The 26,345-nt window shown below is 45.0% G+C and overlaps 1 protein-coding gene across 2 annotated transcripts in view; it reads left to right on the plus strand.

Annotated features, from left to right (window-relative positions):
• Positions 1-26,345, plus strand: part of LOC111951301 (chemokine-like protein TAFA-5) — a 201,047-nt gene that overhangs the window by 26,141 nt on the left and 148,561 nt on the right. Inside the window, exon 1 of one of the 2 annotated variants that reach the window (XM_070434704.1) lies at positions 24,477-25,449. The exons of the other annotated variant lie outside the window; for it this stretch is intronic. Within the exon in view, the coding sequence (XP_070290805.1) occupies positions 25,359-25,449 (91 nt within the window). The 5' untranslated portion in view covers positions 24,477-25,358. Of the gene's footprint in view, positions 1-24,476; positions 25,450-26,345 lie in introns of those variants that run through there. 2 annotated transcript variants of the gene reach the window in all.

Below are 26,345 nucleotides of genomic sequence, written 5' to 3' on the forward strand. Positions count from 1 at the left end.
GAGGACATTTCTCCAAAAAGTACGAYCTTTGTCCTCATGTGCAGTTGCAAACCGTAGTCTGGCTTTTTTATGGCGGTTTTGGAGCAGTGGCTTCTTCCTTGCTGAGCAGCCTTTCAGGTTATGTCAATATAGGACTCGTTTAACTGTGGATATAGATACTTTTGTACCTGTTTCCTCCAGCATCTTCACAAGGTCCTTTGCTGTTGTCCTGGGATTGATTTGCACTTTTCGCACCAAAGTACGTTCATCTCTAGGAGACAGAACGAGTCTCCTTCCTGAGCGGTATGATGGCTGCGTGGTCCCATGGTGTTTATACTTGCATACTATTGGTTGTACAGATGAAAATGGTACCTTCAGGTGTTTGGAAATTGCTCCCAATGATGAACCAGACTTGTGGAGGTCTACAATTTTTTTCTGAGGTCTTGGCTGATTTCTTTTGATTTTCCCATGATGTCAAGCAAAGAGGCACTGAGTTTGAAGGTATACTTTGAAATACATCCACAGGTACACCTCMAATTGACTCAAATGATGTCAATTAGCCTATCAGAAGCTTTTTCTGGAATTTTCTAAGCTGTTTAATGGCACAGTCAACTTAGTGTATGTAAACTTCTGACCCACTAGGATTGTGATGCAGTGACATAATCTGTCTGTAAACATTTGTTGGATAAATTACTTGTGTCATGCACAAAGTAGATGTCCTAACCGACTTGCCAAAACTATAGTCTGTTAACAATACATTTGTGGAGTGGTTGAAAAATGACTTTTAATGACTCCAACCTAAGTGTATGTAGACTTCCGACTTCAACTGTATATAGGACAGCAGCCTCTACTGTGCTAGTGATGGCTATTTAACAGAATTTAACAGTCTGATGGCCTTGAGATAGAAGCTGTTTTTCAGTCCTTGGTCCCAGTTTGATACACCTGTACTGACCTCGCCTACTGGATGATAACAGGGTGAACAGACAGTGGCTTGGGTGGTTGTTGTCCTTGATGATCTCTTTGGCCTTCCTGTGACATTGGGTGCTGTAGGTGTTTTGGAAGGCAGGTAGTTTGCCCCCGGTGATGCGTTTGGCAGACCACACCACCCTCTGGAGAGCCCTGCGGTTGCAGGCGGTGCAGTTGCCGTTCCAGTCGGTGATACAGCACGACAGGATGCTCTCAATTGTTGGGTGAGAGGTTATTTTCCTGGCACCACACTCCACAGGAGGCCCTCACCTCCTCCCTGTAGGCTGTCTCGTCATTGTTGGTAATCAGGCCTACTACTGTTGTGTCGTCTGCAACTTGATGATTGAGTTGGAGGCGTGCAAGCCGTGCAGTCATGGGTGAACAGGGAGTACAGGAGGAGGCTGAGCATGCATCCTTGTGGGGCCCCAGTGTTGAGTATCAGAGAAGTGGAGGTGTTTTTTCCTACCTTCACCACCTCGTCAGGAAGTCCAGGACCCAGTTGCATTGGGCAGGGTTCAGACCCAGGACCTTAAGCTCAATGATGAGCTTGGAGGGTATTAAGTTGTTGAATGCTGAGCAATAGTCAATGAACAGCATTCTTACATAGGTATTCCTCTTGTCCATATGGGATAGGGCAGTGTGCAGTGCGATGGCGATTGCATCATCTGTGGATCTATTGGGGCGGTAAGCAAATTTAAGTGGGTCTAGGGTGTCAAGTAAGCTAGATGTGATATGATCCTTGACAAGTCTCTCAAAGACCCCAGTTTGTCTCTATACTGACGTTTTGCCTGTTTGATTGCCTTAACCTCTTTAGGGTCATCAACAGCCAATGATACTGCAGGGCGCCATATTCAAAACAACAGAAATCCCATAATTTAAATTCCTCAAACATACAAGTATTTTACACCATTTTATAGCTACACTTGTTGTAAATCCAGCCAAAGTGTCCGATTTCAAAAAGGTTTTACGACGAAAGCACACCAAACGATTATGTAAGGTATGAGCCAAGTCACAGAAAAAGACAGCCATGTTTCCAGCTAAAGAGAGCATTAACAAAAAGCAGAAATAGAGATAAAATTAATCACTAACCTTTGATAATCTTCACCAGATGACACTCATAGGACTTCATGTTACACAATACATGTATTTTATGTTCGGTAAAGTTCATATTTATATCCAAAAATATGAGTTTAGGCAAGACACTACTGTATCACTTGGCAAAAAGCCTGAGAAAATGCATAGCGCCACATTAAAATGAATGACTATGAAAATTACTATAAAATCAAACTTTCATTAAATCACACATGAAATATATCAAATTAAAGCTACAGTGGTTGTGAATCCAGCCAACATGTCAGAATTCAAATAGGCTTTTCAGCGAAAGCATACGATGCTATTATCTGAGCGTAGCACTATTGTAAACAAAAGACAGAAAACATTTCAACCCTGCAGGAGCGACACAAAACGCAGAATAAAAATATAATTCATGCCTTACCTTTGACGAGCTTCTGTTGTTGGCACTCCAATATGTCCCATAAACATCACAAATGGTCCTTTTGTTCGATTAATTCCGTCGATATATGTCCAAAATGTCCATTTATTTGGCGCGTTTGATCCAGAAAAACACCGGTTCCAACTTGCTCAAACATAACGACAAAATATATCAAAGGTTACCTTTAAACTTTGCCAAAAAATGTCAAACTACTTATGTAATACAACTTTAGGTATTTTTTAACGTTAATAATCGATAAAATTGAAGACGGGATTATATGTGTTCAATACAGGATTAAAACGATATGTAGCATGCCTTCTGTTTGATTGAAACGCATGTCTAGGACACCAGGAGTGCCTCGACTTCAAGTTGGCCGTATTTCTTCATTACACAAAGGAATAACCTCAACCTATTTCACACGACTGTTGACATCCAGTGGAAGCYGTAGGAACTGCAAGAAAGTTGCTTAGAAATCTGGTGTCCCAATAAAAACWAATTGAAAAGAGAGTGACCTAAAAAAAAAAAAATTCTGAATGGTTTGTCCTCGGGGTTTCGCCTGCTAAATAAGTTCTGTTATACCCACAGACATGATTCAAACAGTTTTAGAAACTTCAGAGTGTTTTCCATCCAAATCTACTAATGATATGCATATCTTATCGTCTGGGGATGAGTAACTGGCAGTTGAATTTGGGTATGTTTTTCATCCAAACGTGAAAATGCTGCCCCCTATCCTAGAGAAGTTAAGGAGGGAATAACTACACTGTTTGTATTCGGCCATATTCCCAGTCACCTTGCCATGATTAAATGCGATGGTTTGCGCTTTCAATTTTGTGCGAATCTGCCATCTATCTACGGTTTCTGGTTAGGGTAGGTTTTAATAGTCACAGTCGGTACAACATCTCCTATACACTTGCTGATAAACTCTGTCACCGTATCAGTATATGCGTCAATATTATTCTCGGAGGCTACCCGGAACATATTCCAGTCCGCGTGATCAAAACAATCTTGAAGCGTGGATTCCGATTGGTCAGACCAGCATTTAATAGTCCTTAGCACAGGTACTTCCTGTTTGAGTTTCTGCCTGTAGGAAGGGAGGAGCAAAACGTAGTCGTGATCGGATTTGCCGAAAGGAGGGCGGGGGAGGTACTTGTAGTCATCCCGGAAGTTGGAGTAGAAGTGGTCAAGTGTTTTAGCAGCGYGAGTACTACAGTCAATGTGATTTTAACAAATTTGCTTTGTTGAAATCCCCAGCTACGATAAATGCAGCCTCAGGATATGTGGTTTCCAGTTTACATTAAGTCCAGTGAAGTTCTTTGAGGGCCGTTGTGAAATCGGCTTGAGGGGGGATATACACGGCTGTGACTATAACCAAAGAGAATTCTCTTGGGAGGTAATACGGTCGGCATTTGATTGTGAGGTATTCTAGGTCGGGTGAACGAAAGGACCTGAGTTCCTGTATGTTATCACAATCACACCATTAATCGTTAATCATGAAACATACACCCGCTGTCACGCCCTGACCTTAGTTATCTTTGTTTTCTTTATTATTTTGGTTAGGTCAGGGTGTGACGAGGGTGGTATGTGTGTATTTTTACCTTGTCTAGGGGTTTTTGTATATCTATGGGGTTTTGGTATTGTCTTGGTAAATGTAGGTCTATGGTGGCCTGAATTGGTTCCCAATCAGAGACAGCTGTTTATGGTTGTCTCTGATTGGGGATCCTATTTAGGTTGCCATTTKCCATTTTGGTTTTGTGGTTTATTGTCTATGTGTAGTTGCATGTCAGCACTCGTGTTTATAGATTCACGTTCATTTTGTTATTTTGTTAGTTTGTTAGTTTGTTTAGTGTTCTTCGTTTTAATAAAGATGAATGTATACATCTCACGCTGTGCCTTCGTCACCTCACTACGACRAACTTCTTTTTCCCGGAGAGATATTTATTCCTGTCTGCGCGATGAACTTAGATGCCAACTGGCTGGACAGACTCAGACAGTATATCCCGAGAGAGCCATGTTTCCGTGAAACAGAGTATGTTACAATCCCTGAAGAAATCCTTGCCCTGAGCTTGTCAACTTTATTATCCAGAGATTTAACATTAGCGAGGAATATAAGTTGGACAAGAAGACCACTCTGAGTACCTCTCCGGCGCTGGCCTTGTTTTGGTTCGGCCTCTGGAGTCAGTTCAATTGCCCTGGAGGGTACGAACGAAAGATCCGATTCGGAAAAGTTGTATTCCTGGTCGTAATGCTGGTGGTGCTAATGAGTTACCACCGCTCTGATATCCAATAGTTCTTCTCRGCTGTATGTAATAACACAAAACATTTTCTGGGCTAATAATGTAAGAAATAACTAGAAGAGCTAGAAGCACGGCAGCCCACTCTGTCACCGCCATCTTCATCCCTTGTCTCTGCCATCGAGATTAAATTAATATGGAATATGTACATAGGTGGTGGTGCCATAGAAATAAATATGTGATCACTATGGGGGTTGTGCCATCAACATGGTCTGGTGCCATAGAACTGAATATATGTCATCTCTATGGGGGTTGTGCATTGTCTAGCCATTATATCTTACAGCCAAACAGAGAGAGGGGAGACTGGACTGGCTGTATGACCACACTCCCCTTCTGCTCTTCCAGTCCCAGTCACATGAAAGCAGAGGGGGAAATGATGGCTGAGCTGAGAGAGGGGATGGCTGATCTTGTCTGCAGAGGGAGCCTGCCAGGCCCCCCTGTTCCCTGCACAGATGGAGCGGTGTCTGCCTCCACTCCCACTTGCCTCCCCTCACTGCAGAGAGCTCTGCCAGCCAAGGAACCCATAAACCCAAGAGGAGAGGGGGGGTGTGGGTGTTCTGTATGTGTGTGTGTTCTGTGTGCGTGTGTGTGACTGTGTGTGTGTGCGCTCTCGCGCGCATGTATGTTTAAGGGCCCAAATCTGCATACAAATGTCCTTTTTCAAAAAGGAAATTCCCCATCTTACTTTATGCTTTTCTTTTTACAGTTACTGCTCAWAAATAAAATAAAACAATAAAGATACATACAACAGACTTGAATAGATGGTAGATAGTGCATTTGCCCTGCAACCATTTTGGGGTCCTGCTTTAGATGCAAACACATGACTGATCAYAGAGAACTGATGGTCGTTTCATGATGGCAGCACACCAAGGCTTTGTTGTTATTTGTTGCATGTAATCCAGGCTCTCTCTCTCTCTTTCATTCTCTCTCTTTCTCAGTCTCTCTTGCTCACTTTTTCCATTGGCCTGGTTCCAAAACACATCACAGCATTAATCAGAGTGGGTCCAAAGACCACATTAAGGGACATGATGTACATTTGACACAAACTTTGGCTTCATTTGAAATGGCATCCTATTTCCTGTATAGTGCACTTGACTTTTAACTGATACACACTTTTGCCTTACAGAGTTTGGGCAAAAGTAGGGCACTATCGGGAATAGAACACCATTTGGAATCCATTCTATTTTGGACACAGCCATTAGGGAATAGGATGCCGTCCCTCTGACTTTTTTGAGTATTGCCCCCCAGACGAATGATAGCCATTAACACCCATTTGTGTCCTGTGACTTTGATTATCAGTGGAAGCAGTGATACTGTAAAGGCTTTCTTCCTGGGGTGAAGGAGAGGACCAAAATGCAGCGTAGCCAGTGCTCAACATGTTTAATTATAAGAACAAGTGAACACTACAAACAACTTACAAAATAACAAACGTGCAAAACCGATACAGACCTATCTGGTGCAGAACACAAACACAGAGACAGGTAACAACCACCCACAACGAACACAGTGAAACAACCTACCTAAATATGACTCTTAATTAGAGGAACGCAAAACACCTGCCTCTAAATAAGAGCCATACCAGGCACCTAAAACCAACATAGAAACCACAACATAAGAAATCCCACCCAAAACTCACGCCCTGACCATCACACACATACAAAACAACAGAAAACAGGTCAGGAACGTGACAGAACCCCCCCCTCAAGGTGCGAACGCCGGGCGCACCAGCCACAAAGTCCAGGGGAGGGTCTGGGTGGGCATCTGACCACGGTGGTGCTCAGGCTCCGGACGCTGTCCCCACACCACCATAGTCACTCCCCGCTTCTGTATCCCCCCTCCCAATGACCACCCTCAACTAAAACCACCTAAATGATGGGGGCAGCACCGAGGATAGGGGCAGCACCGGGATAAGGGGCAGCAGCACGGGATAAGGGGCGCAGGTCCTGGCTGAGGGCTCTGGCAGGTCCTGGCTGAGGGACTCTGGCATGGTCCTGGCTGAGGGAACTCTGGCAGGTCCGGGCTGGGGACTCTGGCAGGTCCGGGCTGAGGGACTCTGGCAGGTCCGGGCTGAGGACTCTGGCAGGTCTCGGGCTGAGGGACTCTGGCAGTCCGGGCTGACGGAAGGCTCTGGCAGTCCGGCTGACGGAAGCTCTGGCTGATCCGTCTGGCGAGGCTCTGGCTTGATCCGGTCTGGCGGAAGGCTCTGGCTGATCCGGTCTGGCGGAAGCTCTGGCTGATCCGGTCTGGCGGAAGGCTCTGGCTGATCCGGTCTGGCGGAAAGGCTCTGGCTGATCCGGTCTGCGAAGGCTCTGGCTGATCCGTCGCGGAAGGCCCTAGCGGCTCCTGTCTGGCGGACGGCTCTAGCGGCTCCTTCTGGCGGACGGCTCTGTAGCTCATGACAGACGGGCGGCTTTGCAGGCTCATGGCAGACGGGCGGCTTTGCAGGCTCATGGCAGACGACAGTTCAGACGCGTAGGCAGAGGGCAGTTCAGACGCGCTGGCAGACAGGGCAGTTCAGGCGCCGCGGGCAGACGGGCTTCGGCGCGCTGGGCAGACGGCAGTTCAGGCGCCGCTGGCAGACGGCAGTTCAGGCGCCGCTGGGCAGACGGCAGTTCAGGCGCCGCGGCAGACGCAGACTCTGGCCGGCTGAGACGCACTGTAGGCCTGGTGCGTGGTACCGAACTGGAGGTACCGGGCTAAGGACACGCACTTCAGGCTAGTGCGGGGAACAACAACAGGGCACACTGACTCTCGTGCGCCCTCTAGGCCTGGTGCGTGGACCGGAACTGGAGGTACCGGCTGAGGGCACGCACCTCAGGGCGAGTGCGGGGAGAAGGAACAGTGCGTACAGGGCTCTGGAGACGCACAGGAGGCTTGGTGCGTGGTGCCGGAACTGGAGGCACTGGGCTGGAGACACGCACCATAGGGAGAGTGCGTGGAGGAGGAACAGGGCTCTGGAGATGCACTGGAAGCCTGGTGCATGGTGTAGGCACTGGTGTACTGAGCTGGGGTGGGAAGGTGGCGCGGATATACCGACCGTGAAGGAGGACACGTGCTCTTGAGCACCGAGCCTCCCCAACCTTACCAGTTGAATGGTCCCCGTAGCCCTGCCAGTGCGGCGAGGTGGAATAGCCCGCACTGGGCTATGCAGGCGAACCGGGACACCACCTGTAAGGCTGGTGCCATGTACGCCGGCCCGAGGAGACGTACTGGAGACCAGATACGTTGGGCCGGCTTCATGGCACTCGGCTCGATGCCCAACCTAGCCCTCCAGTGCGGCAAGGTGGAATAGCCCGCACTGGGCTAAGCACGCGTACTGGGGACACCGTGCGTTCTTCCATAACACGGTGTCTGCCCGTACTCCCGCTCTCCACGTAATCACACACCTCAGGCGAGTACCGTGTATGCTACGCAAACCAACATCTCTCTCTCTTCGCTCTCCCCAATATCACCAACAACTCATCAAATGTCTCAAATCTCCCATCCTTTCACTTTCCTCCAATCTGTCCAATAACCTCTCCACATTCTCCGACTCGTACCTCAATTTAGCCACTGCTCCTTCTGGTAAGCACGGGGAACTGGCTCAAATCTCCCACTTGACCCAGCCATACTCCCGTGTGCCCCCCCAAGAATCTTTTGGGGAGCCTCTCGGGCTTCCAGCCACTCTGCTTGCTAGCTCCCGCGTTGCTGCTGCTGCCGCCGTTGCTGTGCCACGCTGCTTGGTCCGGGTTGGGTGGGTGGTTCTGTAAAGGCTTTCTTCCTGGGTGAAGGAGAGGACCAAAATGCAGCGTAGCCAGTGCTCAACAGTTTTATTATAAGAACAAGTGAACACTAACAAACAACTTACAAAATAACAAACGTGCAAAACCGATACAGACCTACTGGTGCAGAACACAAACACAGAGACAGGTAACAACCACCCACAACGAACACAGTGAAACAACCTACCTAAATATGACTCTAATTAGAGGAACGCAAAACACCTGCCTCTAAATAAGAGCCATACCAGGCAACCCTAAACCAACATAGAAACACACAACATAGAATGCCCACCCAAACTCACGCCCCTGACCATCACACACATACAAAACAACAGAAAACAGGTCAGGAACGTGACAGATACTGTGTGGCTGTGTGTTGAGAAATATAATGAATATGTTACATCACTGCTTTCACTCTGCCTAACTGCCAGGGATGCATTGTGTGTGTGTTTGTCTGTGTGTGTGCACTTCACAACAGGGAGTAGGCGACCTTGGAAGCCTCTCCCTACTCTTGACACTTTGTGCCTTGGAGATTTGAGCTGTAAATCCTCCTGTTTGGTAATCTATTGTTCCATTCACACACGCACGCACGCACGCACGCACGCAGGCAGGCAGGCAGGCAGGCAGGCAGGCAGGCCACCCTCAGCCTGATCCACCCCACACAAACAAATCACAGGATATCAGTGTTTCCAGGAGATTTTCTGTGTGCCACCAGGATCTCTAAGATGAGCTGTGCCTGGAGGGGAGAACTGAATCATCACAATTCCGTTGCTTAAGGAAAGTAGGTGACGTGAGGCTAGCCCCAAGTGGCACCTATTCCATATAGATGGGGTATTAAACTCTTCCCAACAAGGTCCGAGCCGCTGGTTTTCTGTGTCTACCCGATAATTATTGCACCCACCTGGTGTCCCTATCACGTTTAAGTGACCGATGCAGACAGTGTCGAAGAAACAAAAGTTTATTTCTAACACAGGGGCAGGCAAACGACAGGTCAAAGGCAGGCAGGTGTCAATAATCCAGAGAGGGTGCAAAGGGACCCAGACGGCAAGGCAGTCTCAGGGTCAGGGCAGGCAGGGGTCAATAATCCAGTAAGGTGGGGTAAGGTACAAAATGGCAGGCCTGTCGTCAGGGCAGGCAGAAGGTCAAACCGAGAAGGGCTAGAAAACAGGTGCAAGAAACAGGCAGGAGCAGGGGAACAAATGCTGGTAGTTTTCACTAACAAAACAAACTGGCAACAGACAAATAGAGAACACAGGTATAAATACACAGGGGATAATGGGAAAGATGGGCGACACCTGGAGAGGTGGGGGGGGGGTGGTGGAGACAATCACAAGGACAGGTGAAACAGATCAGGATGTGACAGTCCAGAGGTTGGAGGAGACCAGCCGGAGCTTGCCAAGGAGTCTTGTTTTGTGCACAAACTGTGCAAGCGGCGATGAATGCGGAAACATCAGGGACTGTGGTAGGCCACCAAAAACATTGTCGCACCAAAGCCAGGGTCTGACAGGAGTGGAGAGGACCACATCAGGCATGAACATTCGTTTATCTGGACCCCYCCCCCCCTGGGGGTGCACCTCCTGAACCTGCTTCCCTATTCCCCAGCTGATTGCGGTCGCCAGGCAAGAGGTGGGAAGGATGGTCTCAGGTTCTGGGGTAGTAGTCGTGGAGCTATAGTGGCGTGACAGCGCATCTGACTTGACGTTCTTGGATCCTGGCCGGTAGGAGAGGGAGAAGTTAAACAGGGTGAACAGTAGGGCCCATCTAGCCTGCCTGTAATTGAGGCGCTTGGCGGTGTGGAGATATTCCAAGTTCTTCTGGTCGTTCCACACGATGAATGGATGTTCCGCCTCCTCCAGCCAGTGCCTCCACTCCTCYAATGCCATCTTCACCGCGAGCAGCTCACGATTCCCCACATCCTAGTTCCCCTCCGTGGCATTGAGGTGGTGAGAGAAGAAAGCGCAGGGATGCAACTTGAGGTCCAGGGCAGACCTCTGGGACAGGACAGCCCCCACTCCAACATCAGAAGCACCGGCCTCAACCAGGAACTGGCGGGACGGGTCAGGATGAACCAAGATGAGAGCTGTGGTGAAGTGGTGTTTGAGATCCCAGAATGCCTGATCAGCAGCTGGAGAACACGTGAACGGAACCTTGGGAGAGGTGAGTGCAGACAGGGGGAAGTCAGGGTGCTGTAGCCCCAGATAAAGCTGTGATAAAAGTTGGGGAAGCCCAGGAACCGCTGCAGCTGGACTCTGGATGTGGGCTGGGGCCAATCCACCAATGCTCTCACCTTCCCGGGATCCATCTGTATGCTCCCTGCAGCGATGATGTAACCCAGAAACGGGATGGTGGAGCGATGGAATTCTCACTTCTCAGCTTTTACAAAAATCTGGTTCTCCAGGAGGCCTGGGTTAACCTGACAGACGTGGAGCATGTGTGCTTGGGTGGAGCGGGAGAAGACGAGGATGTCATCGAGGTTGACGAAGACGAACTGGTTCAACATGTTGAGGAGAACATCGTATCCGCACCACGTGGTAGGTGTTCCGTAGGTCCAGCTTAGAGAACACGGTGGCCCCCTGGAACGGCTTGAAGGCCGAAGAGATGAGAGTTAAGAGTTTCTTCAACATGATGTCGTTGAGACCTCGAATGTCGATGCACAGATGCAGGTTTGTCCTTCTCCACAAAGAAGAAACCTGCGCAGGCTGGGGAGGCAGAAGCACGGATGAACCCGGCAGCTAGGGAGTCTACAATGTAGGTCTCCATAGCCCTGGTTTCCGTACTCGACTGAGAGTACAGTCGTCCACGTGGCGGAGTGGTGCCGGGGAGAAGATCAATCCTGCAGTCATAGGGTCGGTGCGGTGGCAGCGAAGTGACCCGGGCATACTGAACACCTCCCAGAGGTCCTGGTACTCCGTGTGAATGACGGAGAGATCCGGGGCAACCTCTGAGGCCCCAGGAAGACGTCAGGGAACAGGTTGCGCTGACTTCAGGCAGTGGGCGTGGCAGAACGGGCTCCAGCCCATGATGGCACTGGCAGACCAGTCCATGAGGGGATTGGGGCCTCCCGAGTGGCGCAGTGGTCTAAGGCACTGAATCGCAGTGCTAGCTGTGCCACTAGAGATTCTGGGTTCGAGCCCAGGCTCTGTCGCAGCCGACCGCAACCGGGAGGCCCATGGGGCGTCTCGCTGTGGTTCCCTGACACACGTAGGTTGATGGGGGTGGTGTTGTGGGTGACCTGGCAAATAGAATGCCCATCCAGTGCTTGACTGGTTCCCCCACAGCATCATGGCATGAAAAGGAACACGAGTAAGGGGAGAGGAAATGTTCTCCGTAAGGGTTTTCAGAGTACTTGCTCCTACAGGTGAGCCTGGTCTTTTAGTGGACAGGTGGAGACTAAATGACCAGTAGTCCTGCAATACAGGCAACTCTTAGCGTGATGCCTATATAGCTGTTCAGCTGGAGACAGCTTAGCTCTGCCTAGTTGCATGGGCTCGGGAAGAGGTGAATTGTCAGTCTTCGGAGGCTCTTGTGGGAACTCGGGTAGCCTCGGGTTCTCTCGGCAACGGAGCCGTCAGGGACTTCCTTGATATCTCGGAGGCGAAGTGGAATCGACTCTTCTCTCCTTCCTTCGTTCCCGTAGTCGTCCATCGATCCAAATCGTCAAGGCGATGAGTGAGTCGAGATCCATTGGTTGTTCCCGGGCTGCAAGCTCGTCCTTAACTTCCTCCGATACTCCGTGTAGGAACGTGTCAAACAGAGCTTCCGGGTTCCAAGCAATCTCAGCTGTCAACATGCGGAGATCCACTGCGTAGTCTGCCACACTACGGGAGTCTTGGCGTAGCTGGAGCAGCTTGCGAGCAACCTCTCTCCTGGACAACGGAGAATCAAACACCTTCCGAACTTCCTCCACGAGCACCTCCAGACTGAGGTAGACGGCGGATTGTTTCTCCCACACCGCCGTGGCCCAGGCGAGTGCCCTCCTGGACATCAGTGTAATGATGAACGCTATCCTCGTGTGGTCCGACGGGAATGAAGAAGGCTGCAGCTCGAAAATGAGGGAGCACTGGGAGAGAAAAGCTCCTTGGGAGGAGATGGCGTTGCGGAGCTGGTCTGCTGTGTCAGTCATGGCCAGTTTGTTCTATCACTTTTTTGCTATGACCCAGATGCAGACAGTGTCGAAGAAACAAAAGTTTATTTCTAACACAGGGGCAGGCAAACAACAGGTCAAAGGCAGGCAGGGGTCAATAATCCAGTAAGGTGGGGTAAGGTACAAAACGGCAGGCAGGCTCATTGCAGGCAGAAGGTCAAAACTGGGAAGGTCTAGAAAACAGGTGCAAGAAACAGGCAGGAGCAGGGGAACAAACGCTGGTAGGTTTCACTAACAAAACAAACTGGCAACAGACAAATAGAGAACACAGGTATAAATACACAGGGGATCATGGGAAAGATGGGCGACACTTGGAGGGGGGGTGGAAACAATCACAAGGACAGGTGAAACAGATCAGGATGTGACAGTCCCAGGTCTAAATCAGTCCCTTGGTTACAAGGGGCTCATGGTAGGTGTCAGTAAGAACTGGGAGAGGTGACATAACTGGAGAGTAAGAGAGAGTGAGAGTGTGGGTGAGAGTGAGGAGGAAGGGATTGTCCAGACTCAGACTGTTTTAACACTCTTGGTTTGACCACCAGACGACAGAAAGAGAAAGAAAACAGTTATGAGCTGAACATAACAGTATGCCATGGGGACAGTAGCAGCTGACCCAACTTTTGTTAGTGACTATTATGATGTCCCATTGTAGCCAATTCAGTTGTAGTAATTCTGTTACTGCAACTTTGGTAATTCCGTTACCAATTAGGTAACATAATTATGAGTATGAATCACTTAATAATTCATAAACAAAATTGATATTAGTAAAATCACTATAACTTATTGGTAGGTCAACCGTTACTTGTTACTTCTGTGAACTTTCATTATCCTACCTCATGAGGGAGAGAAATTAGAAATTATCTGAAAGATATGTTGGTTTTTGGTAACGGAATTACAAGGCACAACCCCTATTTATTACATTTACAGAAGGTAAACCATTTCAGCAAAACTAAATTATAATTGTTGATATTAGTTGTTTGGGGTCTTTACGTCAACGTTATTGTGTGTTGATGTATTTCTGATACTGTACTTTTCTAAGACCCCTTTTCCATCCAGAAATCAAAGCCTTTACTTATGCCTCATTTTTAAAATTGAAAATGGTTGAAAAATGTGTCTATTCCTTATAGACTCTTAGCGTTCATTTGACACCAAATTTGATAAGCTCCTATGAACTTCACATGATGGTGCTTATGAGTCCTTTATGATGGAAATGCCCTTTAGATTCAAATATAGGGCATCCTTATCGCCACACAATTGAATCAAATGCAGTCTCTAGATCTCTATCCAGGGATAATGGAATTCCAGAGCTCATATTTTCACGGTGTGAGGAGTCTAAATCCATGGTGGAATCAGGATGAGGCCCTTCTATAACTCTGTCAGTGGCTGTAGGCGTGTGTGCATGTGTGTGTGTGCTCCCAATAAGGCAAGGCACAGTCTGTCTGACAACTCACACACACACACACACACACACACACACACACACACACACACACACACACACACACACACACACACACACACACACACACCACACACACAAACACACCAACACACAACACACACACACACACACACACACACACACACACACACACACACACACACACACACACACACACACACACACACACACACACACACACACACACACACACACACACACAACTAACTGAAGGCACATGTTTAGAGAGTAATTGAAAGTAAGCAAGAGGGATATGAATACAAGAGCAGCTGCCAATCAAGAGGCAGTCACTGTGGTGATAGTAACTGACAGCAACATTGCCTGCCCTCCAATGGCACATCACTGTGAAATTACGAATCAACAGCATGTTATTCAAACTAGACAACCAGCGCCTTTTTCCCTCAGTTTGTATGCACACAAAACACCCCCAACCCCCCCACACACACCACACACACACACACACACACACACACACACACACACACACACACACACACACACACACACACACACACACACACATCTCCAGCAAAGACATATAGAGCTCACATTCAACCTCTCGCTCTCTCTCAAAGTGAAACTATTACCACTATCCTTGTACTCTTCCTCTGATAATCACATTTTTCTTTCTTTCATAATTTTATTTTTCCCCCATCACCTCGAGGCATCTAAAGGTGAAGTCAAGGTTACAGCAATCTTAGGATGGCTGGTATCATTTCATAGAGCTTGTTAGCCTGCTGATCTCTTCTCTTTGTATTATCTCTCTATAGGCTGTTGATAGTGGAGGCCACACATTCAGTCTGTGAGTTTTTAACTGTATTGTCTCATTCGTAGCATCTTCTCTTCTCCTCTACATCCATTTCTACAGACAGTGACACACACACACACACGTGCAAACACACACATGCATATTCAACGTTTTCCATGTATTATGTATTGGTACTGTATAGAAACRAGGTATTTTTTGGTTCTTAAAGGCTGTTTTATTATAAAGTATCTTTACCCGGCATTTTACACTGTTGCCGTGCATACGCTCGTCTTTCCCAAGGTGGTCCATCCGAACTCACGTAGTGCTAATACATTTGTATCGGGGAAAGACTACCGGTAGACGAGGAGTGGTTTTTATCGCCAACATCAGTACCTCCACTCACTCGTTCTCTCGTTCTTTCCTCGACGTCTTCTGAGATGCATACTGATACTCTCCACTCCTCCTCTCCTCCTCTCTTCCGTCACACACCCGCTGTGCTCACCTGTTTCCTCTCAACCCTTTCTCTCCTCCTTTCGTCCCCTCATCCTCTCCTCCTTCACAAGCTGTCCTGCATCCTGCTTTCCGAGAACAGAGACAAGAGGGTTTGTTCGTTACAAGGGATGGTATAGATTTTCCCTATTATCTCATCCTGTGCTTCAGTGGTTTTGAAATGAATAGTCTATATTCTAATAGCCATTCCTGGTCCTTCAGCATTGGGGAACAGGATCCGTACCTGTCCAGGTTTCGTACCTGTCCAGGTAACGTGCAAGAGTTATTCAGATACTCTCAGAGAACAAAAAAACAGAGGTGTTTAAAAACCAACACATTTCAGAATTATAACAGCCATTGTCTCAGAATAGTACATAGTACATAGTCTGTTGTCAGGTCGGAAAAGGGTGTGAACAAACTACACTTTGTTCTTTCATTGGCTGATGTACCTACATTATAAATAGCCTGTGCTGTAGGGTTCAGTTTATTAACTTATATTGATACTAAAAATAATGGGCATATCAAATGTATTTATTTATATATATATATATATATAAMWTTTTAATGGTTTATATGAATGGTTTATAAGTAGCTCATATGCTGTATGTATGTATAAACACCATAGATTATTTACAGACATTTGCAAAGCTGTGATGTAAATTGTCAAGGGCATATAAGCTTAGGAACAAACACGTGAGCAAACATAGACACACTGAACCAAAATATAAACGCAACATGTAAAAGTGTTGGTCCCATGTTTCATGAGCTGAGATAAAATATCCCAGAAATGTTCCATATGTTTGCATCCCTGTTAGTCAGCATTTCTCCTTTGGCCAAGATAATCCATCCACCTGTCAGGTGTGGCATATCAAGAAGATGATTAAACAGCGTGATCATTACACAGGTGTACTTACTTACTTACTTACTGACTTTATTGTCCTCATGGGGACATTTTGTTGCAGTGTCATGTACACATTTAAAGTGCTGTTTAAATACAAAACAAAATTGACAATACAACTTTCATAACAGTTACATACCAATAAAAAATAAAATAATTATAATTATAATAAAATAAAGAAATAAAACTTTTTTTTTTTTTAAAGACTAGCCTGCTGGCCTTATGGAGTCGATAGGAACATTAGCCTGAGCTATTTAGGCTTGGGTCTAAAATGATTTTGTGAGCCTTACGGAGGGCCCTGACCTTAAAGATCTCATCCAGGCCTGTCTGTTTGACTCCAAGTACCTTGCTTGCTGTGGTAATAATCCTTCTCAACATATTTCTCTGGCTGACAGTGGCATTGCCAAACCAACAAACAGTACAAAAAGTTAAAATACTCTCAAGTACCTTGTGCTAGGAACAATAAAACTCTGAAATGTGCAGTTTTGTCACACAACACAATGTCACAGATGTCACAAGTTGAGGGAGCGTGCAATTGGGATGCTGACTGCAGGAATATCCACCAGAGCTGTTGCCAGACATTTGCATGTTCATGTCTCTACCATAAGCCTCATCCGACGTCGTTTTGGAGAATTTGGCAGTATGTCCAACCGGCCTCACAACCGCAAACCACATGTAGCCATGACAGCCCAGGACCTCCGCATCCGGCTTCTTCACCTTCAGGACCAGCCACCCAGACAGCCGATGAAACTGTGGGTTTGCACAGCTGAAGAATTTCTGCACAAAATATTAAAAAAATTCTCAGGGAAGCTCATCAGCGTGCTCTGTGTCCTCACCAGGTTCTTGACCTGAATGTAGTTCGGCTTCGTAACCAACTTCAGGTGGAAAATGCCCACCTTCGATGGCCACTGGCATACTGGAAAAGTGTGCTCTTCACGGATTAATCCAGGTTTAAACTGTACCGGACAGATAGCGTTGTGTGGGCAAGCGGTTTGCTGATGTCAACATTGTGAACAGAGTGCCCCATGGTGGCAGTGGGGTTATGGTATGGGCAGGCGTGAACTATGGACAACGAACACAATGACATTTTATCGATGGCAATTTGAATGCACAGAGATACCGTGACGAGGTCCTGGGGCCCATGTTTGTGCCATTCATCCGCATCCATCACCTCATGTTTCAGCATGCAAGTGCACGGCCCCATGTCGGAAGGATTTGTACACAATTCCTGGAAGCTAAAAATGTCCCAGTTCTTCCATGGCCTGCATACTCACCAGACATTTCACCCATTGAGCACATTTAGGATGCTCTGGATTGACGTGTGTTCCAGTTCCCGCCAATATCCAGCCACTTTTACAGCCATTGAAGAGGAGTATGACAACATTCCACAGGCCACAATCAACAGCCTGATCAACTCTATGCAAAGGATATGTGTCGCGCTGCATGAGGCAAATGGTGGTCACACCAGATACCTTTTTTTAAAGGTATACCTGTACTTGTAACGACAGTCTATTTCGTCCTCCTCATCGGACGAGGAGAGGCGAGAAGGATTGGAGGACCAATGTGCAGAGTGGTAAGTTTCCATGATATTTAATAWACATGAAAACAATACACGATACAAAACAACAAACGAACATACCGTAACAGTCCCGTGTGGCGAAACACTGACACAGGAACAAACACCCACCAACCAAACGTGAAACCCCGGCTGCCTAAGTATGATTCTCAATCAGGGACAACGATTGACAGCTGCCTCTGATTGAGAATCATACCAGGCCGAACCCAAAATTCCAACATAGAAAACACACATAGACAACCCACCCCAACTCACGCCCTGACCATACTAAATAAATACAAAACAAGGGAAAATAAGGTCAGGAACGTGACAGTACTAGATGTATCGTACCAACAAGGGAAAACATTGGATATGTTGGAATATTTATGCGACATATTGAATAACAAATCAACTTTTCCCAAAAACTTGGAAGATGATTAAAGAATATCAAAGAGAATCTATAAAAAGATAAAAGGAATTTATTTCAATAAAAACAGTGTCCTACACTAGCCTATAGGCTGACTGCCCAAGGTTTGCCTGCAACCACTGTTTTAGATATGAAAGGGATTGGTATGAAACAATATTACCCTTGCTTGGGAATATAGGCTATTTGCAAAGATCGGATTCTTTCTTTCCCATTCTAGTATAAAAAAAGAATGAGATTTGTAAAAATTGCCAGTAATAATACTTGGAAGGGAGATCAAACCCTAGACCACACTGATTATTCTGTTTGTATCTACGGTGCTATTGTTGTTCCTCAAGTCCAGGTTTCAGAGACTGTTGTGGCCATATGTGGTGCTCACTGTGAACATATTGTTCTAATTTTACTTTATAAGGATGAGTCCTTAGTATTCTATTATTGTATTTCCCTTGTGGCTATGACAACACTAGGTAAACAACCTTTGATTTTCGGGCAACATTGAATTCCATCTGTTTTATAAAGGGCTTTTAGTTTATGCTCCTTTTGTGTTGCTTGGCACAATATATATACACTACAAAACATTAAGAACCCCTTCCTAATATTGAGTTTTTGAATTTTGAGTTGTGGTTTTTTTGCCCTCAGAAGAGCCTCAATTCGTTGGGGCATGGACTCTACCAGGTGTCGCAATTGGCTGGATGTTCTTTGGGTGGTTGACCATTCTTGATACACACTGGAAACTTTTAAGTGTGACAAACCCAGCAGTGTTGCAGTTCTTGACACAAACTGCTGCACCTGGCACCATACCCCGTTCAAAAGCACTTAAATATTTTGTCTTGTCCATTCACCCTCTGAATGGCACACATGCACAATCCATGTCTCGATTGTCTTAAGGCTTAAAAAATCCTTCATTAACATCTCTCCTCCCCTTAATCTACACTGATTGAAGTGGACTTAAGAAGTGACGTCAATAAGCGATCATAGCGTTCACCTGGATTCATCTGGTCAGTCTATGCCATGGAAAAAGCATGTTTTGTATACTCAGTGTATGTGTGCCAATGTGGAGAAATAAGTGGGCCCTCAAAGTGAGTGTATATTGGTATATATTGGTATATTTATATTGGTTACACTTGATGTTATTATTTTCTATAGAAAATGTATTATTATAACAATACCATTCAGGGTGGAAATCATTAAAATACCATTGAAGCAGTACATATTTAATTCACTGCAAATTATTTGAAATAAGTAGGCCTTTTCAACCCTGCGCAATCAGATTTGTGTAGTTAATGAGGTGTCTTCCTGGCTGTAAAATTTTGAGAAACTGATGAATATTCAAGAGAAAACAAACATAATCAGCCTCATAACACACCGACGTACGCCACTTAAACGGCTGATGAATGGGATTAGAGCAGGTGAGTCCTGAGTGGCTTATACTGACGAAGAGAGGGAGAGAGGGGGAAGGGGTGCAGGAGAGGGGGAGAGAGGGAGAAAGTATAGAGCGAGGAGAGAGAGAGAGAGAGGGGGGGGGGTTGGTGGTTGCAGGTAAAATTAATTCCTCAGTGTATCTGTAGGTTCTTCTCAGGTTTAATTAGGGAGCTGTCTTGCTTGAGTGTTGGTGCTGATATGTTTCTATTAAGTATCATGGACTGCAATCTATGCTATACTTAACTATATGTATTCAGAGACTTGAGGAAGTGTATAGGCTACTGTTGTATGTCTGAGCGATTGGGGGGGTGCTACGCTGACATATGTAATTGATTTAAGATGGTCATCCTATGGATCATTTAGTAATTTGATTTAGCATTTTAGGACCCCTTTAGGTATACAAAAAAATATATATAAATAAATTATTTGATAAAATATTGAATTCGGCCTTTAATACTATAGTTCAGAGAAATGCATTGAATAATAATACATTCATAAAATGGCAAAAAAGAGAAATCTGCCTGATTCCAGCCTTGCTGAAGCGCCCCCAGATCATCATCAAGCCTCCACCAAATTTCACAGTGGGTGCAAGACACTGGCTTGTAGGCCTCTCCAGGTCTCACACCCACTGTGAAATTTGGTGATGATCTGTGGGTGCTTCAGCAAGGCTGGAATCGGTCAGATTTGTCTTTGTGAGGGACACATGAATCAAGCCACGTACATGGTTGTCCTGGAAGAAAACTTGCTTCCTTCTGCTCTGACAATGTTCCCCAACTCTGAGGATTGGTTTTTCCAGCGGGACAATGCTCCATGCCACACAGCCAGGTCAATCAAGGTGTGGATGGAGGACCACCAGATCATGGCCCTGTCATGGCCAGCCCAATCTCCAGACCTGAACCCCATTGAAAACCTCTGGAATGTGATCAAGAGGAAGATGGATGGTCACAGGCCATCAAACAAAGCCGAGCTGCTTGAATTTTTGCACCAGGAGTGGCATGAAGTCACCCAACATCAATGACTGGTGGAGAGCATGACAAGACGCATGAAAGCTGTGATTGAAAATCAGGGTTATTCCACCAAATATTGATTTCTGAACTCTTCTTAAGTTAAAAACATTAGTATTGTGTTGTTTAAAAATGAATATGAACTTATTTTCTTTGCATTATTCGAGGTCTGACAACACAGAATTATTTTTGGTTATTTTGACCAGTTGTCATTTTCTGCAAATAAATGCTCTAAATGACAATATTTTTWTTKGGTATTTGGGAGAAATGTTGTCAGTAGTTTATAGAATAAAACAAAAATGTTAATTTTACCCGAACACACCTATAAATAGTAAAACCAGAGAAACTAATACTTTTGCAGTGATCTTGTAATTTTTATATAAAAAAATATATATATTTATATTATGTATATTTTTATATATATTTATATATWTTTTTTTACACATGTTTAACCCCTTTTTCTGACAAACACCACTTTAGTTCTGCCACCTTTCACCACAGAGGCCTAAGTGCGACATTGGTGGTGCGGTGGATTGAGAYGCATCCAATGCAAAAACAGATATCTAGTTTAAACTGACAGATTTTGATGGGGATTTTTTTGTTATGTAATTTAGAATGACACACCGGTGCTTCAATCGACTCTATGGGGTTTTAATACTTTGAGACTTGATTGAGCTGTTTGGAAGATTATGAACTAACTACATACCTCAAATCAATATAACCTAGAGTACAGGTCTTACTTCCAATTACTGCAAAAACGATCAAACCAAGGAAGAAATTAAAAGATTTCATCATATGACACCAACTCATTCAATGTTAGGGACCGTCCAACCATGTTTCTCAGTTGGGTGCACATTTTGGATTTAAGTATCTTTTTCTATTGTGTGTCTTGAAAATATGAATTTCTTCTGGCCAAAGTAAAATCCTTGGAGAGCCTTAGTGTACTGTATATTTCATAATTAATATATTGGTTTCAGTGGAGCTATTGAACAGTACCTTTAAATGGTTTGGTAGACAAATGTTTCACTGGAATTGTTCAAAGAAACCTCGACAGATCAAGCAGTAGACTGCTTTTCACTGTTTTCTTTGGTCAAATTCTTTGACAATAGACAACTTAACATTTCACAGACATGGATCCAYTAAACTAGACATGACATTGGCTGGGACGTAATGCCCAATCTTCAACATAAAGAAAAAAGATGAATAAAGACAAAAAAACTCCAACTCCGACGTACATACATTTCAACAAACATTAATGACATCATACTTGCTCAAACCTATATGTTCCCACAGTATCCATACCCATCTTGTTTGTTCTCATAATAAAACAAGAATCACGTTTTTTATCCTCTGGATATTTCTAGGGTTTGTAATACTTTATGCCATATGGCTTAAAATTGTTCTACAGTATTTTATCTGTAGCCCACATTTTTTCAATATTTAAATAATAATGCATTTGATTAATCTACTGTTTTAAAGATGAATACACCTACAATAGCATATGTGTGTATGCGACCAATACAATGTGATTTGATTCGGAGGATCATTTGATTTCCAGTTTTGAAAAAAAAAATCAAAATGGTTCAACTCTTATTTCTGTTTCAATTAGTCAAACTGCTCCTCTGAATTCCGTAGAGCGATTATCCTGCAGTGGACTTCTAACAAGCATTGAGACAAAAGCAKAATTGGACAATATGGCCTAATTTTGATAATCTCATCTTTATAGAGTATTGTCCATGTAGAAGATAATGGGGAATACAGTGAATATAAACGTTTTGCTGCTGTTAGTTATATGGCTTTTAATGGCATGGGCCATGGTTTGGCCGACGACCTGAACAGAACAGAGGACAAAGCAAGCAATGCCTCGCTTAGCTCCGGGTAGGGAGACACAGAGAGGAGAGAAAGGAGGGAAGGCAGGTGGAACAAGGAGGCAGGCTACAGACAGTATAACACTCAAATAAGGCTCTCCGTAGGACTCTTACTCTTGTTTCTGTACAAAACTGGACACTGTAACAAGGCTTTGTAGCTGTACTCTTACTCATGCGTTTGCTGCAGAAACCTGGACTTTCAGTTTATAAGATTGTACAACAGTGTAATAAGCCTCTCTGGACTTTTGATTAAKAAATAGTGTAAAGAGAAGGCCTATATTATGTGTGCTTGAGGCTACTGTGCAGCTCATGGATGTTTGGCGTGTTGCCCCTAAGCACTGATGCAGGGTCAGTTATTTATCATTCCCTTAATAGGTTAATAGGATKAGGTTTGGGGGTTATAGGGTAATCTGAAACTATAGTCTGTGGTTAATGGCCATTTCTCAGCCAGGTCATTCAAGATTGATATCAAAATTGGACGTCTATCCATGGCCTGAGGACGTCGGAAAATACCTTCAAAACAGGCCACTAGGGGCAACAGTGAGCGCTATTACCATCAAGTAGGCTTGGGTTTTGCTAGGGCATTGTGGATGGGTGTAATCCCATGACTCTGGATCAGAAGGTTGTGTCTTCAATACCAGTTATGCACACAGTTTTTTAAGTTTTAGTTTCCACCCTATCCCAAATCTTAACCCTTACCTTAAACCATTTGGAATGAGCGCCTAAATATGATGTTTTAACCCTATCCCAAATCTTAACCCTTACCTTAACCATTTGGAATGTGTGCCTAAGCTTAACCCGTAACTTCAAAGTTTGACGTTTGGAGAAATGGAATGATACAGAGCAGCAGAAGCAACAAAACACTTAGAAAATTGTCCTTTGGAGCAACTTCGAAATTTGACGTTTGGAGAATGTGGATGAACATCAAATTCTGCTGTGAGACTGTGAGAGCTTGTTGCCCTTTCTACCCTTGTCCTATAAATAACAAATCTGAAGTATTTTAGTGACCGGCAATGACAGGGTTCACCATATTTGATGTAAGCCACTTTCCCCCAGCCCTCCACCCCCCCTGACACACGCACACACCCCGCCCCCTTGGCAGACACCTTGTGGACAGGTCTCCGTTAATTGCTGTCCCACTGATTGATAGATTACAGCCTGAGAATGGAAGACGCTGGGAGGAGAGAGCTCTTTCTCTCTCCCCCTCTCTCTCTTCCCCTCTCTCTCTCTCTCTCTCTCTGCAAAGGCAGCATCAAACATGGATGCCCTTGTTGTTAACACCTCCTCCACCCCCCACCCACACCATTAATTAGTGGTGAAATAGCTGCAGGAGCCAAGTTATTGACACTGCAAACTGTTTGTTTGGATGAAGTTCAATCCCTATGTACAGTATATCAGTGGTGTCACTTGTTTATAGTCTCTATAGATGGATTGGCTGCAGAATATGAGAATTGCCACAGACCCATCAAGGGTTTTGGAAATGGAATGGACACTGTTTTGCAGGAGATATTGCATGTGATTGGCCCATATGCCCATATTCTTGTATTGAAAAATACTTTTAACTTGAGAAAGAATCTGTGCAAATCTGTCTTTGAAATATAATGTATATAGGCTACTAAAGGCACACGCTGGGTGCTAGGCTATATTTGTAATAGAAAAACAAAGAAAAAATGCATTGACATTCCATTGGACATGCCCTAAGGTATTACAACTGTAGTTCTCCAAATGCAGAATAGGGACACTGTAATTAGCGAGTTTACAACAAACAATGCAGTGTTTTTAATCTGCCAACCATCCCGTTCCTCCTCAATCCCCTCCACGCGCACGCCTCTTCTCCTCTCCTCACACTACCTCTGTGAAATCGCCCGAAGAAACATATTTCTGGGGGAGTTGTTGTGACGTCACTCACCGGGAGCGCACAGAGCAGGGAGAGAGAAAGTCGCGTCTGTAGACTTTATATGCGGCCGCCTGACGAAGAAAGCGGCAAGCCCGAAGAATCGGCACTGAGATCAGGGATGGTGATGCCGATATATACTGTGTCATCATCATCACTAACGGACAAATGTATCGAAATCCAGAAGTAGATCAAGAAACTAAACCGGATACGGTCTATTGCGCGTTTGTTTTTAGTTTTTTTTTTATCCGTTAAAGGTCGGGAGGTATCGCTTCCAAATCGAAAGAGATGCGAGCATCTTTCATGATCTACATGGAGAACAACTAAGACGAGAGGTATCCACAGATGATGAGCTATCCCTGTGCGTAAAATGTCAAGCGTGCTATCTGGCTGAAACTGAACGGATATATACCCTATTGCATAGCGACATAGACGTGCTGCCTGCCTCTGAGTCTATTCCTGCGCGGGAGTTGTGTGGAACATGTACTGGAGGAGAGTGGTGATCAGCGCACCGAATTACCGTATCCGCGCACAGCAGTCAGAGAGAGGGGGCGAATAGAAAGCTGCTGGTGAGCCTGCGGTGACCGAGTCACGGACGCGGGCTGAAGTGGCAGTGGGGATGTCAGCACTTCAAACGATGGGGGTTTAACAGCCCCGCTTCATACTGAGGCACCAAACACTTCAATTTTGACCCAGCACTGAGTCCGTTTCCACGGCCATGATCATCTATTTCTATTTTTCCCCTTCAGCTGACGGATTGACTTGTATTTTTATTCGCCCCAGCTATTTCTAAAGGGGGATTTATTTTGTGCATTCCACACGTGTTGTAGACTGTTTTCTCTTATTTCTGGGGGGTGAGAAGCATTGCGCTGGATGGGAGCAGAATGGAAGGCTGTGTGTGTCTCTGAAGACTGCTGGCCTCTCTCCTCCGGTGTTAATAAGCCGTCGCCACTCGCCAGCCAGGATGCAGCTTCTTAGAGTTGCGTGGGCTTTAGCGGGAGCGGCAATCTGTTGTTTTGTTATTCTTCTCATCCACTCACGCTTGCTCAAAGAAGGTAATTGTTTATGTAAATGATTCCAGACCATTATATAATGGCGTTGTCATATTACATAGCTCTGTTTTCATGTCGCCTGTCTATACTGTAGCCCACTCACTGTCTTTCATATATCAAGTCTCATAGCCCTAGATGACATCAGATAAGAGCCTCGTGCAGAATGCGTCTTTGGCTCTCATGCTTAATCAACTTTTCCATGGGGGTCAAACCTGCTGGATTTGACCCCAAGCCAAAACATACAAATCGATTCGATAATATGAATATCTATCTATTCGATGAATGTGAACAATTCCATGGTCTGATTGTCACCAGCAATACTTTCCTACTTGTTAATGGCAACAAGTGACAGACCTATCCAATTGAACCAATTATATTTATTATATATTTTTTGTAATTTACCAACTAAAAATAACAGAAGATAAATACATTTATACTGTATATAACGTTAATATATGGGTGATACTATCCCGTTTCAATAGATAGTGTGATTTATAGTTGAGTTCTTCAATAGATGGCACTATAGTCTAGGTTTAGGGTAAGGCTGAGGTCAAACCCTTATTGTTTCCTCCTATTAGCCTGCTGTTATTCTTGTTGTCATGCTTCATGTCATGACCACTGGATACAATCCAACCCTGCTAAACATTCATTCACTTTATGGCGAAGCGCTAGTTACAAATCTTAGTGTTGCCCACTGCAGTATTGCTATGTGGTTTATATTTTGGCCTGCATTAATGTCGTTTATAAATGTATAGGGAGCTGTTTTTTACAGCTTTTAAGACAATTAGTTTGTTTTCATTTGCACACATTCTCCAATTGTTTTGATTTCATTTTTKATTTGTATTTATTTTTAACCCCAAATAACCCTGGATTTCACATTGGTAAAGCTTTGAATATAC

The sequence above is a fragment of the Salvelinus sp. IW2-2015 genome, linkage group LG3 (assembly GCF_002910315.2).
Source record: "Salvelinus sp. IW2-2015 linkage group LG3, ASM291031v2, whole genome shotgun sequence".
In the NCBI taxonomy this organism is placed as follows: domain Eukaryota; kingdom Metazoa; phylum Chordata; class Actinopteri; order Salmoniformes; family Salmonidae; genus Salvelinus; species Salvelinus sp. IW2-2015.